Genomic DNA, 18,003 nt, shown 5'->3' with positions numbered 1-18,003 from the left:
ACCCATTGAACCTCCTTGTCCTTGAAATGCCTCATAAGACAACGCAGAATGAAAAATGTTCACCCCTTTCTCTCTCCCTCAGCCCCTTCCCCCATCTAACCCCCATCACCACATTTAAACACACACAAGAGAGACAGAGGGGGAGAGAGAGAGAGAGAGAGAGAGCAAAAACTCAAACCAGAAAATAATGGATAGATATCAATCAAACAAATTAGAAAGATACACACAGACAAAGTGTAGGATAGGCACAATTAGTGTTGACATCTTTTAGAAAATGCTGTGTATTATCTGCTTATGTTAATGTCACTATGTTTAAAGGTCATCTCTCTCTCTCTCTCTCATAATGTGATTGATGGAATGATGGGTAAAAAACTAGCTACTACATTTTGCTAGAAGGTTTCTGTTTCTATTCCGCCTCAGTCTTTCTGCTGTACATCTCTTTGTCTTCTCCTTGTTACACCCCCGCCCCTCTTTTCTGGCCTCTCCCCTACAACAAAAGTCCAAGCTCACAGTTGTCACAATACCTAAACCACTAGAACACAACGTAGCCTTATCGAGTAAATGTCAGTGTGCCCTGTAAGACAGAGCGAGGAGGGGTAGCCGTGCACATGCACTTAGCTTCTTCCCTGGAGAGAATAACAGCAAAACATCACAGTGTTTTCTATCTAGTGATGAAGCAGACAGAGGACTGCAGCACAACCCAACAAAAGTGAAGATTTTCACAGCAGTGTTAAAGTGCAGTTCTCACTGTGCTTTTCAGTCAAAGAGGCCAGACAAATAATCCAACAATAATGTGCTGCGACTACTATAATAAAAGAATGTTTAATTTACCTTGTCCCCAAGATCTTTTGGAACAATATAAAAAAGTAACAGACAGATATGTACTTTTTTCTTATGTAACTACTAACTTAGGTAACTTTGGCTTATATACGCTTAGTAAATTTGAAATGCAGGTTTTGTTTTTAAGCACCATTTTATAGTAGATAAAAAAATAGTACACATGTGCACATATTTACAGTAGGGCTGCAACGATTACTCGAGTAATATTCGAGGGCAAAATGCCTCGACAACTAATTTAGTACTCGATGACTCGTTTAGTGATGTCATTGGGGATGATTCTCTTGTGGCGTAGCGGGATGATCAGTGTTTTGGGCGCAAGAGGTCCCGAGTTCGAGACGCAGGTGAGCCGTACACACACACTCTCTCTCTCTCACTCACACACTCTTTTGGCGCCGGGCACGGAGGCGGTCGCGGGCTGAAGCAATGACACTGCAGCGGCCTAAAGCAGGTATCCACCTGCTGCCAGATGCAGCCGTATCTATGGAAAAACTATGACATTTACACGTGATCCGAGTAATCGCAAAAATAAAACATTTAAAAAAAAAAAAAAATACTCATTTGTTGCAGCCCTAGTTTACAGTGGGATATATTTGTGCTAATACACTTGATACACTCACAAATAATTAGATAAATAAGGACTGCAATGGATATACTGGTGCACATTTTAAAAGTACATTATTAGACAGTCATGCAAGACATTTACTTTGTCTTGCATGACCATAAAATGCTAAAAAAATCAAATTCTGACCTCCATCAAACATCACTAAAACACAAAATAGAGCTCCAAGCTCTTAAGCTCTATTGAAACACATCTTAACACAGCATGTGTTTTGTAATTATGTTTCAGCTGATGGTGTGATGTCAGATGTTGCAAATGAACAAGCCCTATATTTAATGTCCCTAAATCCCTGTACATTTTTCACTTATATTCCCAGTGTTGTAAAAATCACTCACTAGTATTTTGCTTCAGAATGTGAGAGCCAAGATCAAGGTTGGTTGCACACAATCCCACTGTAGATTAAACTGACTGTGATCATGAACCATGAAGCTTGCAGGTTCACAGGAAGGTTTACACAGGGAATCTTCCTGCCACGACATGTGGGTATAAGGAGAATCAAACACTGGAATATTTACTCAAATACAGAAACTACAGTAAAAAACAAGGTATGTGTAACAGTGTTGTAAGACATTGTAAGACACCTGTGATTGGATAACAGAGGAGAAACAATAGCTGAACCACTACAGCAGGTCTATCACTCACACTGTCAGTAGGAATGCTCAGTGTGTGTGTATCTGTCTGTGTGCGTGTGCGTGCATGTGTGTATTTGTGTGTGCCCTCTGTCCTCCTTGCCGTGTTCATTGCCGAACCTCAACCACCTGGTGTCTTTCAATCAATCAGACTCACAGCTCGGAGGACTGCTCTGATGGCTGTGTTTGGTGTTATCACCTTTATTCTAATAATCAGACTCAGCTGTCGAGGAATTAGTCAGCCTCAGGCGACACTATATCTGAAAACCACACACACACAGACATGGACAGACCCCTGGCTATCCCTTTATTTCTGCTTTAAACATAACAGCAGCGCTGAGATGATTCGCCATTTGCCTCCAGAGACAGAAAACAGCCTGCAGGACATTTCAGATGATGGAAAAAAAATAACCACACTCAATAGAATTTTATCTGCTTTCAGAAGATTGTATATATATTGTCAATTATACTGATAATGATAAAGCGTTTTGTCCCAAAACCGATATGTATTTTTGTTAATCCTTGTCTTGTCTTACTGCAAAAAAGCACTGAAGCTTCATCCCTTAAATTAATTTATTTATATAGTTTATTACAAACTACACAATCACAGGTGGAGAGGGACTGCTGAGAGTCACCAATCACTGCTGACATCCATTTATTGCAAAAAGAAATTGTAATTTTAGAGCTTATGAGTCAAAAATAAAGGCTGACTAATGCTGCAGCCAGCAGCTCAGTATTCAACATCATCCAAACTTTTCTTCAATGAAATCAATCTGCAAAAGAACGGACAACAGCAGCGAGGTTTACTTTGGCTATAATAATCAGCAGTTTATCTTAGATCGCCTCTAAATAATACAATGATACATTTGGTGCTAAGCCATAGTTGTCAACCAAATATAGAGCAGAATATTTTCCATGCTGATTTAAAAGGGACCAAGTTCTGGTTCCTGTTGAACTCCAGAGGGGGTTTAGAGTTCATGTCTCTCAGGCAGCCCTGGATGCAAGAGTCTCCTGTTCCAACACTGAAAGATCAAACGTTTAAACAGCAGCACCCTCTCAGATCTATCCATGGAGCTGGATGAAAGAGCAGAAAACACTTCTGCATCTGTGTAGAATGATCTCAGGACAGGACACCCAACTTAAACTAATAAACCACCGAAGAAAAATACACACACACCACAGTCAAATAACTTCTTGGAATATGATGAGATTAGCATGTTAGCTATTTACTGTAAACCAAAATATTTTGTTCAATGACATGGAAAAAGCATGTTTTTTTTGTGTACAAAAAGTTTCTTTTGCATTTTTGTTGATAAATTACTTAAACTGTTCATTCTTAAATTACTGTTGATTGCATTTCTTCTAATTACCTGTTTTTGAACTATTTTATATGTGTATAACTTATGAGCAGAACTACCAGTCCTTACGATTTCTCCTCTAAACCACTCTGCGTTATTATTGCTTTCCCTCCCCAGATATGCTGTCACCGTTAGTAACCATAATAAATCACTGTTAGACCAATGGTGTAATGAAAACATCAGCTCCCGCCTCTCTGCTCTCTCCTTTTATTATCCTTCACACTTTTTCAACTGTCCTCTTGCTCTATTCCCACTCTTCCCTCTGTCCTCACCTCCTATCCTCTCTATCTGGCATCTACAACTTCTGTTGTGACTATTATCATCTGGCATGATTTCACCATACTACTAAAGACTGAATCTTTTCAGTACATGGGATGCCAAACATCAGGTACCCTTGAAACAAGCGCTTAACCCCCAGCATGCTGCAGTGACGTTATTCAGTCACCAACAAGACAACAGTGATGTGTTCAGCAGCCAAAGCCTGTTGGTTGTAGGACAGCTAACAGCTGTGACTGTGAGGAAGCATGACACTGAATAACAGCCTCCTGAAACACCAATATGTGTGCCAAGCACTGACAGACAACCAGCACATGCTAAGAATTTAAACATACCACCAACACTCTTCATTGCCTTCCTATAAGTCTCTCTCTCTACAAGGCTCATATGTTACCAAAGGTACCATCAGGGTTAATTAGACAAAAAAAAATCAAACATTCAGTCTTCCATTGTCGTCTTTCCAACTTCAGCTAACATCGAAATCACCCAGTCACAAGTAGGTGTCTCAGTCAAGAGCATGCATATTATTTTAACACATAATTAGTGTTATCACAGACAACTACTGTATAACAGCTCTCCATAAACAATAGGCAGTACAATAAGATGACACCAAAATATCCCATTAAATAATATTAATATTATTAATAATGTTGTTGGATGGATGTATTTCAAAGTAGCTATGACATGGCATGGGGCTGGAGCCTCTTTGAGCTGTTATGGGTGAGAGGCAGGGTTCATACAGAGAAACACACACAACGTGAGCCAATTTAAAGCCCCCAATTAACCCAATATGCACATCTTTGGTATTTGGGAGGAGAAAACCCATGCAGCCACACAGCTATGAGGCGACGGTGCTAACCAGTGATAGGCTGATAAATGAACCTTCTGCTCTCTGATGAATCTTTAGACATGATAACACAATTTCATCTGTTCATGATACTGCAGCTGTGAGAAAAGAAAAATACATCACAGATGTTGAAGCTGTCTTGTGATTTAGAGTTTAAATTTAGAGATAGGGAGGGAGAGAGTGGGTGAGTGGGAGAGAGACAGACATAATCAAGAGAGAGAGAGAGATGGAGTAAGGGGATAAGACAGAAAAATAGAGGTTGACATTATAGAAGAAAGTTGTTACAGAGATACTGGGATTTAAAAGAGAAAAATTAAGAAAAAATAGAAACTGAAGGCACAAGAGAGAGACAGAAGTGCATATCACCACAAAGATGGAGAGCGGGAGAGAGAGAGAGAGAGACAGCTGCCAGTGTTAATCAGTCAGTGGCAGCAGCTCTGTGTCTCTAAGGCTTAATGGGGAACAGACCCTCAGTGCACTTCCTCTTTTTTTTTTAGTCTTCATCAATGTCCTCTCATACAAATCAGACAGGGATATTAATCATGTCCTCTGCTTTGTCACTGATATGCCATCTGCCTACTGACAACTGTGAGGAGCATGCTCGGTTTCTGGAATTTCAATCGATTGATCCAATGATCATGTGTGAACATAATTCACTTCAAGGAAAGTTATTTAAATATAGTTCTGCTCTGCATCATGTCAGTACAGAGGATCATAATGTTTATTAACTAATAATAGTTTGTGGTGCATATTATATTATATAAGCCACAAACTAAATATAAAGGTGTACAACACATCCCTGCTGCTGCTTCACAAGGAATGTTCTGCAGGGTTTGAAGTGACAAATGTTTTATATCTCACACCTGAATTAAACCATTATTCTGATGCAAACAATTGCAAACATATCTAAAATCTCCATCTATTTTGATCCATTTTTCTCTCTCCATCACACACAAACACACACACAGACAAGATCTCTCACAGTGACGTCACGCAGTACGCATTTTACACACTGCACTGAGTCACTTTCACTCACTTCACCTCAGCAGAGTGAAACAACATCTGTAAGCAAGAGGAGCAGCCCACGCCCAGTTCTGAGTCGGCAAGACCGAGAGTCTTAATCAGAACAGTCACCTTGTGGTCCAATATCCAACAGACAGATTTAACAAGGCTGTACAATCCACACAAGACAACAAGAGAGTCAGGAAGACTCTGCAATACATCTGGACAATACTCTATTATATTGTGATATATATATATATATAAATATATGTAATGTATCCATCACACAGAACTATGAGAGGCATCTGATCACTACAAGATTCACTGTGTGGCATTATACAGACCCTAAACATGCAGCCAGAGTCATAAAGAATTAGCTTCCTCCACAAGAGGAAAAACCTGCAACCCAAAAGAACCCCGGTCTTCATCTGGGGTTACGTGAAGAGAAACAAGACAGACTGAATCCCCAGAAGAACTGTGACAAGTGCTTGGAATGAAGTACCATAGCAGCATTGAGAGCTGGGTAAAAGCAAAATGAACAGTACATGTATGAGAGCATAGTCTGATATGAAGTTACTAAAGATACTAAACTAGACAAGATCTACAATGAATGAATGAATGTTGAGCACCACATGTCTAGTACGAACACCATGATGCCACAAAAAGTTCAATATGATCAAAACCATTTAACAAATATGCATAATCTCAACACTCAGAGGAATACTAGGGGATCAAACTGGCTTTTAGATGATTGATCAGAAACTGCTAGCTTCCTGCTATTCCAGATGAAATGGCTAATTTAATACAAGTAGCTCAATGTCCTTGCTCAGTGTGACTGCCAGCACACTGAGTTCCACGTTCTTATGTGTTCCTCTTTCTCCCCTTCTGTTCATACCCCTTCTACACACTTAACACCATGAGTTAACCAAAGCTAATCAACTAACACACACTTCACTGCACATCTCAGAGCCTGATATCAACCATACAACTTAATAACAGCCCAAAAACAAACAAATCTTAAGGCAAAGCTAAGGCTGTAGTCACTTTTCCTTGCAGCTCCACACAGCACATTAACATTTGACTGGACACACTGCATCTGCTTTTCTGCTGCTAAAGCAAACTATGCAGCTGTAGGCCTCATCTCACTAAAGCATGAGGATTTCTTGAATACATTTAGCCCTACATGACAGTAAAATCTTCTCAATATTCAGGAATTACTGACACCACAAGGACAGAAATACCAAAATCATGCGAGGTCACACAGACCAGTCACATTGTAACTGCCCTCTGACATATACTGTAGAAGTGTACAGCTTTTAAAGCATTGTTGCTGTATTCACTGAAGCACAATGTGTCAAAAAGCAGCAGAAGACAGCATAATTATCTTTAATTTGAAGTTAAAGGTTAATAAGAAGACACAACTGAGTTGATAAAACAGGCAACTGTATACTATAGCCCATTCACAAGGCCTCTAATTCTGCTTCTCAACACATTTCTTTCTTTCAACTCAAACATTCAGATTTGGCAGACATCAAAAGCACCTTCCCGGACATGCATCATGGAACACATGTAGGTGAAAAAAGACGTGAAACAGTGCGCCTCCTTGCCGGATCACTGCAGTACCCTGCACCCAAATGCAGGCCGGCTTCACTGCCAAAAAAAGGAAAAAGCACCTCCTGGCTCTCACACAGGCAACGACAGAATTAAACGACATCCCGAGGAGAAAGGATGCATCTTGTCGTCCTTTCATCGGCCTTACCTTTAGCTGCAGTGTCAGCTTTTGAGATTGCTTATGCCCTCCTCTTATACCAAGACGTCGTTGGGTTGAATCGATGAGGAGAGCGGGTTATCAATGGAGGAGACTGGCGCTCCGCTTTTATTCCTGCAGGGTCTTCCCTCGATTAGTCCTTATTACACGAGGAAGCGGTTAGTCTGGGTAATTACAAAAAGCAACCCGAAGTGTGCACCGCCAATATATAATATATATAACGCCTCAGTGCAGGCTCTGTGTGCCTGCAGCGATGTCCGCCGGCCGGGCGATGCTCGTCGGTGCTGAGGTTGCGAGCCGGTGGAGGGTGATGATGATGATGATATCCATAGAGGTCCCCGTATCCACCTGACACAACCTCTCCTTCCTCCACCTCCTCCTCCTCCTCCTCTCCGCTGGTGATGCTGGAGAGAAATATCAGCATCAGTGCGGCGAGCAGAGAGGGAGAGAGAGAGGGTGAGCGAGAGAGAGAGCGAGAGAGAGAGAGAGAGAGATCAATTTTAACAGGAAGCCACAAGAGGACGTGTTTTACAGTGGTCAAAAACGCGTTTCCCATTTTCAAAGCATACTCAAAGTCAAGTCGAAAAAAAAGAAAAAACACTAAACTAACAAATTTACAGTGTTGACATCACTGCTAGCATGTTTTAGCAAGTTAGAGACAACAAACCGTTAGCTAAAATGTTAGCCTAAAAGTGTGGATTAAGTGTTACGGTATCTAAATAAACAGTGTATCTATAGATAGTGTGGCTGATAAAGTGGTGTAGTGGCTAGTTAATTAAATACCTAACTGCTGCCAGGGGGGGGCGTAAAAGAAACTTATGGATGGATTATGGTTCCGACTAGTTTCTGTCACACGAAGAAGAAATGGGCGGGGCCTCCACTGACCAGCCAATCACACACCAGCATTAAGCACGCTGTCGTATAGGTGTGCTTCATGTAGCCTGTGCTAAGCTTAAGCTAATGTGTTGGTCAGACAAAACAGCTAGCTTCTTCTTCTTCTTCTTCTTCTTCTTCTTCTTCTTCTTTATTTCTGGCAGACTATATGCCATACGGCATATTGCTGCCTCTCACAAATCAGGTTAAAAAAAAAACAGCTAGCTGTGGTGCAGTTAGCCATAAGTAATTGTTAAATAGGTATTTTAAAAGATATTTAATTTTGAGAGCCGATAGCTAAAAGTGGTGAAAACAGCCAAAAGTAAACATATCAGTACTTGATGTAGATTAACATAATGCAGAGGTAAAATCAAAACTGCATTTACAGAAAAGTTTGCAGCATCCACCTTTAGTCACAAATTGAACTAGCACAAATCAAAACAAAAACAAAGGGACCAGAGTCATCAGCCAGAAAATATGTATCTAGCTATGAGGTAACCCAGTAACTAAGTTTTTAGGGTACAATTAAGCATATGATGGGATCTTTAGCAGGATAATAAAGTGCAGCAGCAGCTGGGCTCCTTTAATTCTCCATGTGGGAGGAGCCTGGATTGCGGAAGCGCCTCTCTTCCTGTCATTGAAAAGGAGGCGTTTCTTCTTCTACTTGTCAAACGTGACTTTATTTAGTGAAAGTAACCTGCGCTTCGCTTCAGGCACTCTTCAACCTGACAGGCTTGTTGCTGCACCGTGGATTTCGCTTCATTCAAACCATGTCGGACTCCGTAAAAAACGTTGTGATATTTGGAGCCACGGGAATGACCGGGCTGGCGACCCTGCCGTTGGCGGTGGCTGCAGGTGAGGAACACGGATAAAAAATACAAAATAGGACAGACTCCATGATTTATTAGTGACTCTTGGTGGTCAAACTGCATGCCAGTGGGACAGTGGAGTGTTTGTGATCATGTATTATGTTGTAGTATAGTTAAATCTCTGCAAAAAGTTCGCGTCATTCAGTCTGTAATGTGTCAGCCTCAATACAAATAACGGCTATAAAACAGTTATAAGGCTATTAAACAGTTATGAGCTACTTAAATAACAAATGTAATGTAATTCAGGGGTGGACTTTTGTGTAATTGTAAAGTTAAAATGTACTTTTTCCACACTGGAATGAAGTTAAATCATCGCTCCCAATCATCTGTACATACTCACATGAAATCACTTACACATTATACCACATGATTAATTTGATTTTTCAGCATTTTCACTTCCTTTCCTGCTGTTCATCACAGGACAAAAAAAACTGTTGAGTCATGTTAGTCGTTACAGGTCAGCATTTTGCTGAGTCACAGCAAAGAGCTGATAGTAGGAAGCTGTTTCATATCTCAGCTGTGCAGTCAGGGTGGGATCTCTGTCGTGTGTCGAAGGCAGATACACACAGGAGCTTCTGGAAAAGACGAGTTTATCCTGTTGTATTTCACTGGGCACAGGTGTACATGACAGTTTTAAGCATGAGAGTTGCCAGTCAGGTGAAATGGTTAGATGTCAGCGTATCACAGGTTAATCCAATGCCTGTTTGATGCAGAAAAAAGCGACACTCTTGTCTCCCACATTTTCATGACCTGTGTGAAAAGCACAATAGGTAAAAAAACATGAATTAAGAAAATAAAATCTGTTATATATACTGTATGTTTCTTGAAATAGCATAAGCATCAATGATTGTTTAATTCCCACATTTGCTTACTTACAGGCTACAATGTGACGGTGCTGGCGCGCGACCCTGCCAGGCTGCCTGCTGACCACAAGGCGTCCAGAGTGGTGGTGGGAGACGTTCTAAATAAAGAGGATGTGAAGAAGGCCATGGAGGGCCAAGATGCTGTCATCATCATCCTTGGCACCAGGAACGACCTCAGTAAGGCTTTTTTTATTTCATACGCTGTGGATTGTTGCTGTTGTTGCTGCGGTCTGATCACTGTTCCTTTTTTTTGGATTGATTTTATGAGTGACCAGGGATTGGATGGTAAACATGGACGGCTGTGTAAATTTTGCCTTACACAACTGTCCATGTTCAGCTTACACAAGGTTGCATTTTATGGTGTAATAAGGTAAAATAGTCACTAGAGGTCACTGTGTGATTTTTACATCCAATAACAGAATGTGGCAAAATGACAACTATTAGTGTTTTATTGGAAGAAAGACGCCATTATTCACTTGTTGTCCATTTTAAATTAGTGATAACTTCTTGTGACGTTGTAGAATTCTTAAACGCTACATTTACTAACACCGAGCTGATGGTTTCATGTGTGTCCTTAATTTCTAATACAGTAGCTTAGGTGAGTAATTTGTGCTCTTCAGGTCCAACCACCATGATGTCCGAAGGCACCAAGAACATCTTGGATGCCATGAAGGCACGAGGGATCAGCAAAGTGGTTGGCTGCATGTCAGGTATGTCTCGCTGTTTGTACTTCTCATCTTAACCCTTATGCACTGTTTGGGACATTTTTGTCCTCTGAGAGTAATTCTTATGTTTATTTTGGCCATAACTTTGTCAATATGTGAGCAAATTGAATAATTTCTGCTCAACAAACTCAATTTTACATACATTTTGTTAATATGATTTTAAAATTTTTCATAGGTCAACAGTACACTGTGGGCAAATTTTACCCCCTTTTGTGTTGTTCGGGACAAAAACGTCCCCTAACTTTACGTTTTAAAGATATATCGGATAAATATTTTTTTGACATTTTTTTGCATAGACCTTTTAATTAACTTAAGTTGTAATCAAAAGTAGTGAAAAAAATCATTTCCCCCCAGGATCTTAACCCTTTAATCACCAATTTTATAAGGGGTGGTGATAAAAATGGGAAAAAATGAAAATCCACTGCTGTGCAAAAACTAATCATGCAATAAAGTCCATTTTTTTTACTGATGTTTGACATGACCAAGACTGTAATAAAGGTTAAAAAAATACAGTCCACATTCACCTTTGCTATTAAAAATGAGCCATTTTGTGTGTTTTTTTCCATTTATTTGCACCACCCCTTATAAAGTTGGTGATTAAAGGGTTAAAATCCTGGGGGAAAATGACTCTTTCACTACTTTTGATAACAACTGAAGTTATTTAAAGGTCTATGCAAAAAAAATTCAAAAAAATATTTATCTGATATATTTTTAAAACCTTTAAAGTTAGGGTACGTTTTTATCCTGAACAACACATTAGGGTAGTGTTTGCGAACATTGCACAAGGGTTAATACCTACAGCGTGTGTGCATTTTGTTTCCTCACCACTTGTTTTCTTCATCCTCGTCCCTTCCAGCATTCCTTTTGTGGGATCGCTCCAAAGTGCCGCCTCGCCTGGTTCCTGTGACCGAGGACCATGACAGGATGTACTCCTCCCTGAAAACGTCTGGTCTGGACTACGTGGCTGTCATGCCTCCTCACATTGCTGGTTAGTACAAACTGAGAGCTTCTTCTTTTCATGTTTGATGAGTGATGAAAAAATTGTGATGTTTCAATAAAGATAAATTACATCCGAGACTGTAAAGGACAATTCATTCATTTTCCTTTTATATCTGCCTCTCTGATAGTGAAACTGAAAGCATTCGTGTTTTCTATAAATAATATTTTATTTCAATGATGGTTTCTGTCTTGCTTTTTCCAGATGACCTTCCTCTGACAGAGCGATACATGGCAGCAGAGAACATGCTAAAAGGAAGAGCCATCTCCAAACATGACCTGGGACATTTCTTTGTCAAGTGTCTGTCCACCACAGAGTGGGACGGCAAGACTGTCGGGGTGTGGGGAGAGTACAAATAGTATCAGAACACTATGAAGGGCTTAAATCTCTTCTTCATATTAAAGAATTAATTAAAGAAGCACACATGTTTATGTAGATTATGTAGATTCAAACTAAAAAAAAAAAACATTATTTTCACTTTCATGATTAATTTTGAGCGGCCGTTGCCTTGTATTGTATTTTTATACTAATTTCAATTTTGTTATTTGCTGCATGAGACATTTTAAGTTTAACATTGTTTTACATCAGTCTAATCATTTAATTCTCTCCTTATATATTGTTAATCTTGCTAACATCAGCGATTACATCATGTGATGTATCCTCCTACTGCTCTGATCCACCTCTATTTTTATAGCTGTTAAAAATAAAAGATTATTACGTGAAAGTAAAGTGTCCTGCTGCAGACCTGTACATTTGTTTTAGCAACAAGAGTTAGAGACATATACAGATGTAAAGCACACCTGTGTCTGGTCATCTTTTAAATAAATTACACACATATTTAATATAAAATCTACAGAGCTACACATTGATGGTGAAATGTATTGAAGCACATATACACTAAAAATGAATACTATGATTTAATAAGTTAAAGAAACTGACAAAAGATGATGCCAGGTGTATTTTGAAATGTTTAGGTTGCAGATCATCAGTCAGTCAGATGAGCAGCATGTGCAGCTGTTGTGCAACTTCTACACACTGAACCCCATCAAGCAGATCAAGGTGAACCGGGGGAACGGCGGAAACCCCCTTGCCTTCAAAATAAGAGCCTAACGTCCAAAGACCTGGTCTGAGTGCACTTTATATCATCTTATATCTACATATTTTACCAACACGTGAGTGTTAGTCAGAGCATCGTGTTTTACTGAAAGCTTAAATTTGGTCTTGTTAAAAAAAACTTTGGACTCGAACAGCAATATTTTTGAAAGAACATACCGGAAGTAAGTGTATGTTACGTCGCCTTGACGCTGTTCCTTTCTGTCCAATAGCAGAGGAGGAGCTGTTTTTTTCAAAGTGGACTTGCTGGAACTTCATGTGTCTAAAAAAAATCGGATAGAAGAAGTATTTCAAATAGAAACCGTGAACTTTGACATGTTGATGCTCCACCACAGTAGAAGCTGGGTTCACTGATTGTTTCCATCCTGGTGCTGGCTGCAGGTAAATTATCTGTCTGTCTAAAATAAGACTAGTTCTGACGTTTCCCTGGAGTTATCTCCACTGTGGACGTGTACATATGCGCATGCACATTTTTCTCCTTTTAATTTCACTCTGTCGACCCCTAACTTACACGTGTGAAAGAAATATGTGCCTTTTAAATTGATAAGATTGATTTGATTTATCGATCGCTTCTCTAGATCAATAAACTAACTGTATAAGTGTGTTTTTAAGTAGCTGTAACTGTCAGTCTGCTTCTAACATTACCGAAGGAGAAGGACCGAGAAGGGCTGAGGACCTCTGTGTAACCTTGCGTTAATGTTTTTGCACATAATTTGCAATTAAATCTTATAAACGGACAATAATCTGTTCTCTGTCGGTGATGTAATCATGTAGGAATTAATGCTATGCAAATTACATAAACACAATCTCGATAATCTGGACAGGGCGGTGCTTAATGAGGGCCGGATTATATCTACACGTCTACAAATCATAACACATTTTGATATTAATACCAAAAGAGCAGTTTATGTATGTGTTTAATGCGTTTTCATAGTTGGAAAACACAGTGCTGGAATGTAGCGAACATAAACTCCATTACCCACAATCCCTTGCTACAAGCCAGCCCCCCCAACTGCGTGGATTTTGGCGTAAAAACTCAAATCACGGGCGGGAGAGGACGGTTAGCCTGCCTGAAGATAACACGGAGAGACATTTAAACCGGAATAAAAGTTCCAAACTGCTGCTAACTTATTTTCTGAATGACTTGAGAGACACATGCGAACTTAAATCGGTTTGTTGGGTCGAAGACGAGAAGGAATTACGAAACTTTTTTTAATCCAGCGGCAACAGTGTCGACTAAAGAGACTGGAAGTGATTCAACAGGTCTGTTTCTTTAACTTTAACTTTGAAATGTCTTTATAATTTAACTCGTAGCTCAGCGAGGTAACTGTGATACTGTGATTACTTTTAGTAAATTCTTCTTTTTACTTTACATTTACTTGTTCTCAGTCGAAAAAGTTTCCCTCCTACAACCCCCCATCCCACATTCAGCGTTAGCCTCCTGGTTAACTTTAGCTAAAGGTTTAAAGAGAAAACCTCGATGAAAGCAACAAGTTGTGTTGATTTACATGTATCATCATAACATAATTAAGTTAAAAAGTCACCTCGAAGAGCAGCCTCTGATCAAACTCTTTCCTTCAATTCCACCCATTTATTAAAGACGTTTGTTTTAATATTACCACCACATTTCTCCTACTTACTTAAATATAAACTATGAGAATCATAACCAACGTAACCACAGCTCATAAATCCCAAATGAAAACATATATATTAAGAGTTTTTTTTTAAGGCTGCTTATTTGTAAAGTATTAACTCTTTAGTTTATTTCCTTCTTTTACTTCCTCTTCTTGGTGTCTACACATGACAGCATGCATGATCAGTCAGTTTATATTAAGTCTTATATTAAAGAATGATGTGCATTTTTCTGTCATTTCTGAGCAGGGAATGTTTATTGTTCCCAATTAAAGAAACCCTAATAAACAGTACTTTATGTTGCTATAAACCCATTTGGAGAGGTTTTTTTATTCTCTCAAAAAATATAATTTAGACTAAGATAGGCTCGTGCAAAATCGTATCGTGTGCAATTAATCGTCAGAAAAACTGTCACCGATTAATATTTACCGCTTATCGATTAGGGCGATTAGTGGCACGTCATGATGACGCATTTTTGTGTGCGACGTACTCTCACCATCACCCGCAAGCGCGCACATGTGCGCCTACAATAACAATAATGGTGGAAGGCAGTGGTGTTCAGTTAAATGATGCGGAGCAGCACGTTCCTAACAGAGGTTCAACGTCTGTCACCAGAAGCCGGAGCACGAAGAAAGCCGAAGAAAGCGCGAACTTATTTGTCCTGTTTCATTTTAATGTTGATATGCACTGCTCTGTGACCTTAAGATAAGAACATTTAGAAGGACAAAGTTACTTTAAATGTTTGCTTTATTGTTATTTTGAAGCAGTTTGTGCATCTGTTATCAATAAATATTTCAAACATGGCTGGTTGGTGACTAATCGCTACTTACCAGAGTCAAAAACATGTCAGTGCAATTGTCATCAATTAATCATTATCTTCTAAATGCCACAATTAATTGCTTGATATCGCCCAACCCTAGACTAAGATAAATCTTAGTTGAGAAAATCTGAAATAACAATTTATTTCTTCCTTTACAGTTTAAAGATGATCTTGAAGGGGCAGAAGCGTAAATTCCCATCAGAGGATGTGGAGGATTTGGACGGACACAGTCCCACCTGGGAGAGCCAGCGACAGTTTGTGTTCTCAGTTTCCCTGTGCAAGTACCAGCGCAGCCAGGAGCTACCTGAACCCAGCTTGCGGCGGTCCGTTCTCATAACCAACACTCTGCGGCAGATCAGCCTGGAAGCCAGCAGGCCACCCTCTGTGGACAGAGAGGTGTCTCAGTCTCCTTCATATGCTAAAGAATGGGAGAGTATTTCCACTGCAGCTAAACATTGTCCTGCATTTGATGACAGCCACTCAGCTCTTTCCAACTGCCCTGTTTCTCCAAATTACCTGCCAGATTATTCCACAAGTAAGACGCCACCAAGCTGCCACTCGAGTGAATCAGATGTCGTTATGACTGTAGATGAAGACTGGGGATCCATGTCTACAGACTCTGATTTCTCCCTTTCAGCTGCCATTTCATCCATTCTCACTGCACTGGACTCTACTATTGATGGGAGCCCACAGGCATCTCCACGGACACCTCTCAGGTCCTTAGAGAACCTGTCGGGACCCTCGCAGGTTAATGCTGCATGGGTAAAGCCCAGAGGTTATGGCGGCTGGGAGCAGCAGGAGCAGTGCAGGGTGCGAGACAGCAGCACAGAAGGGATGCGGTCCAGCTATCTCGGTGAGCTCGCTGTGGAGGATCTGTTCCAGGATATAGACGCTTTCCTGCTAGAGACGGACATGGGAATGCCTGGGCTCAGAAGCAGCAGCAGCAGCGGTAGTGGATACCCAGGTGGGGATGACCTCTTTAGGCATTTCTCATCTTCGTCTTCTGCCTCGCACAATTTCCCTCGCTCTCTCAACCCAAATATGAAATGCCTGCCTTCGTTCTCCTCCTTTAGTCCGTTAACGTCCTCCTCCTCCGTTTCTCTCTCTTCACCAGCATCCACCTCCTTCTCTAGTCAGAATCATGTAAGAGAAGCCTTTGAGATGGATCATCCGATGGAGATTCTGGTGGAGTCCTGATAGCTTCATCATAATGTAAGAAGTCCACCTATATGTAAAGTAACCTGAGCAACAGTCGCTAAAGTCGACATGGACTGAATTAATACATTTATGCCTGGTCTGTCAAATGATTAATGAATGACAATGAGTGTAACTGTTGGGACTTAGTAAGTAGTAAGAATGCTCTGGAAATGTCAAGAGGAGTGTGTGTGATGCATCTGGCGGCTTTTAGAGTTAAAAAAGGAGTTTTATTTCCTGGCAAAGTCACTGTGAAAGCTGTGTGGGCAGAAAGCAAATGAGGATGTGAGTCATGAACCAATGAACAGCCTCCAGTTTGACTCGGGTAATTGGACATTAAACAACATGCAGCACATATTTTTTAGGTTAATGGAGTGCTGTGCTTCAGCAGCATAGAGGTAAGATGTGCCAAATGCACCACGCCTTCTGTTGACCCTTCAGTCAGAGTGACCGTCCAAAGAAAGGAGATGTGGATGAAGAAAAAAGGGGCAGCCAGTCTCGTGCTGGTGATGATCCATACGTTGGACTGACATCTTTTATACCATTCAAGTGTAAAATGTGAGATCTGAGAATGTGACTCGCTGGTGTTGGAAGGAGAAACACTAAAATCATTGGTTAAATCTTCTGTGAAGAAATCCCAGAGGCCAATTAGATGTTAAGAGGTCATATAGAGATTTCACCGTGGAAAACGCGATATCAGGTTTAAAAATGCAAAAGAATTTTTGTGTGAATCAGGATGTTCTGAACAGCCTCAGGCACATTTTATGTTGTTTTTTTAATGGCTGCTTTTAATCAAGGAGTCTTTACAGTACTGTGATTTTATACACAACAGTGTGTCAGATCAGTTTGTCGTGGAACAGTTTCTGTTGAACACGTATTGATCGGTGGGTGTTAGCATCCTGCTTTGAGCCACATTGGCTGGTTGAACCCCATCGGGGGGGGCTTGTTCCACAGTTCGTTCATTAGCAGGTCACCGTTCGTTGGGTTTCACATGTTGGGTCTGGTTTACATTTGAATTATTGCACTTTTTGTCAGTAATGTGCATTTGTAAGTCTCAGTCATGTGGTTTGTGTGTATTTATTAAGCAGTGACCTTACAGGTAAGAGAGTAGAGTCCTACTAAATGTTCTGTTACTGTTTAAAATAAACAGAAGATGTTTTCACTGTAACCAGCTACGGTATTTAAACCGGCACTGTCAAAATGTGACAGGAGGAGGGCAGAGATGGAGAGGAAGCACATGCAGCCGTTTTTTTTTTCTGGATTAAAGTTGCTTTCTATGCAAAGATCCTTCAGACTAGCTGGGCTGCAGTTAAACTATTTATAAATATTTTGTTAATGTTATACTGTATTAACAAATTACTAATGGTATATTAATATACCGCCATGGCAGTTATTTTATATATGTTAAATTTCTCTACACTTTTAATAGTTATGTTTTACAATGGAGGGCAGAGTATTCACTATGTATTTTGACTTTTCTTTAAAAAGAAAGAAAATGTTTACCTGTACTGATGTTTTTAATAAAAGCTGAAAAATAAATCATGCTTTTTGTGTTTGAAATATTCGGATTAAAAAGGT

General features: G+C 40.1%; 3 protein-coding genes across 5 annotated transcripts in view; 2 read left to right on the top strand and 1 right to left on the bottom strand.

Moving 5' to 3' along the window:
- The window catches only part of sptbn4b (spectrin, beta, non-erythrocytic 4b), a 48,657-nt gene extending 41,257 nt beyond the window's left edge, over nucleotides 1-7,400 (bottom strand). The window contains exon 1 of the mRNA XM_028419378.1: nucleotides 7,331-7,400. The gene's annotated coding sequence lies outside the window, so the exon portion shown is untranslated. The remainder of the gene's footprint in view (nucleotides 1-7,330) is intronic.
- Nucleotides 7,401-8,856: 1,456 nt separating this feature from the next.
- blvrb (biliverdin reductase B) lies at nucleotides 8,857-12,084 on the top strand. The gene is made up of 5 exons (XM_028419423.1): nucleotides 8,857-9,067; nucleotides 9,960-10,121; nucleotides 10,565-10,654; nucleotides 11,526-11,657; nucleotides 11,871-12,084. Exons 1-5 carry the CDS (start codon nucleotides 8,983-8,985, stop codon nucleotides 12,023-12,025), a joined length of 624 nt encoding a protein of 207 aa, XP_028275224.1. The 5' UTR covers nucleotides 8,857-8,982; the 3' UTR covers nucleotides 12,026-12,084.
- A 904-nt stretch (nucleotides 12,085-12,988) lies between these two features.
- On the top strand, nucleotides 12,989-17,964 carry sertad3 (SERTA domain containing 3). 3 transcript variants are annotated; one of them, XM_028420631.1, is made up of 3 exons: nucleotides 12,989-13,160; nucleotides 15,390-16,195; nucleotides 16,346-17,964. In XM_028420631.1, exons 2-3 carry the CDS (start codon nucleotides 15,397-15,399, stop codon nucleotides 16,426-16,428), a joined length of 882 nt encoding a protein of 293 aa, XP_028276432.1. In that variant the 5' UTR covers nucleotides 12,989-13,160; nucleotides 15,390-15,396; the 3' UTR covers nucleotides 16,429-17,964. The 3 variants fall into 3 exon arrangements, with proteins under 3 accessions (XP_028276432.1, XP_028276430.1, XP_028276431.1); XM_028420629.1 differs by having other exon boundaries at nucleotides 15,390-17,964; XM_028420630.1 differs by lacking the exon at nucleotides 12,989-13,160 and adding an exon at nucleotides 13,191-14,042 and having other exon boundaries at nucleotides 15,390-17,964.
- The last annotated feature ends 39 nt before the right edge of the window (nucleotides 17,965-18,003 follow it).

Source organism: Parambassis ranga, chromosome 13 (assembly GCF_900634625.1).
Source record: "Parambassis ranga chromosome 13, fParRan2.1, whole genome shotgun sequence".
NCBI lineage: Eukaryota > Metazoa > Chordata > Actinopteri > Ambassidae > Parambassis > Parambassis ranga.
This window is presented reverse-complemented; position numbering and strand designations above follow the sequence as displayed.

Excerpts from the sequence above, each read along its gene's own strand:
- blvrb (XM_028419423.1), top strand. The coding sequence starts at position 8,983 with ATGTCGGACTCCGTAAAAAACGTTGTGATATTTGGAGCCACGGGAATG. Across the intron at positions 10,655-11,525 it reads AGTGGTTGGCTGCATGTCAG|CATTCCTTTTGTGGGATCGC; the intron begins GTATGTCTCGCT and ends CGTCCCTTCCAG. Across the intron at positions 11,658-11,870 it reads CATGCCTCCTCACATTGCTG|ATGACCTTCCTCTGACAGAG; the intron begins GTTAGTACAAAC and ends TGCTTTTTCCAG.
- sertad3 (XM_028420629.1), top strand. The coding sequence starts at position 15,397 with ATGATCTTGAAGGGGCAGAAGCGTAAATTCCCATCAGAGGATGTGGAG.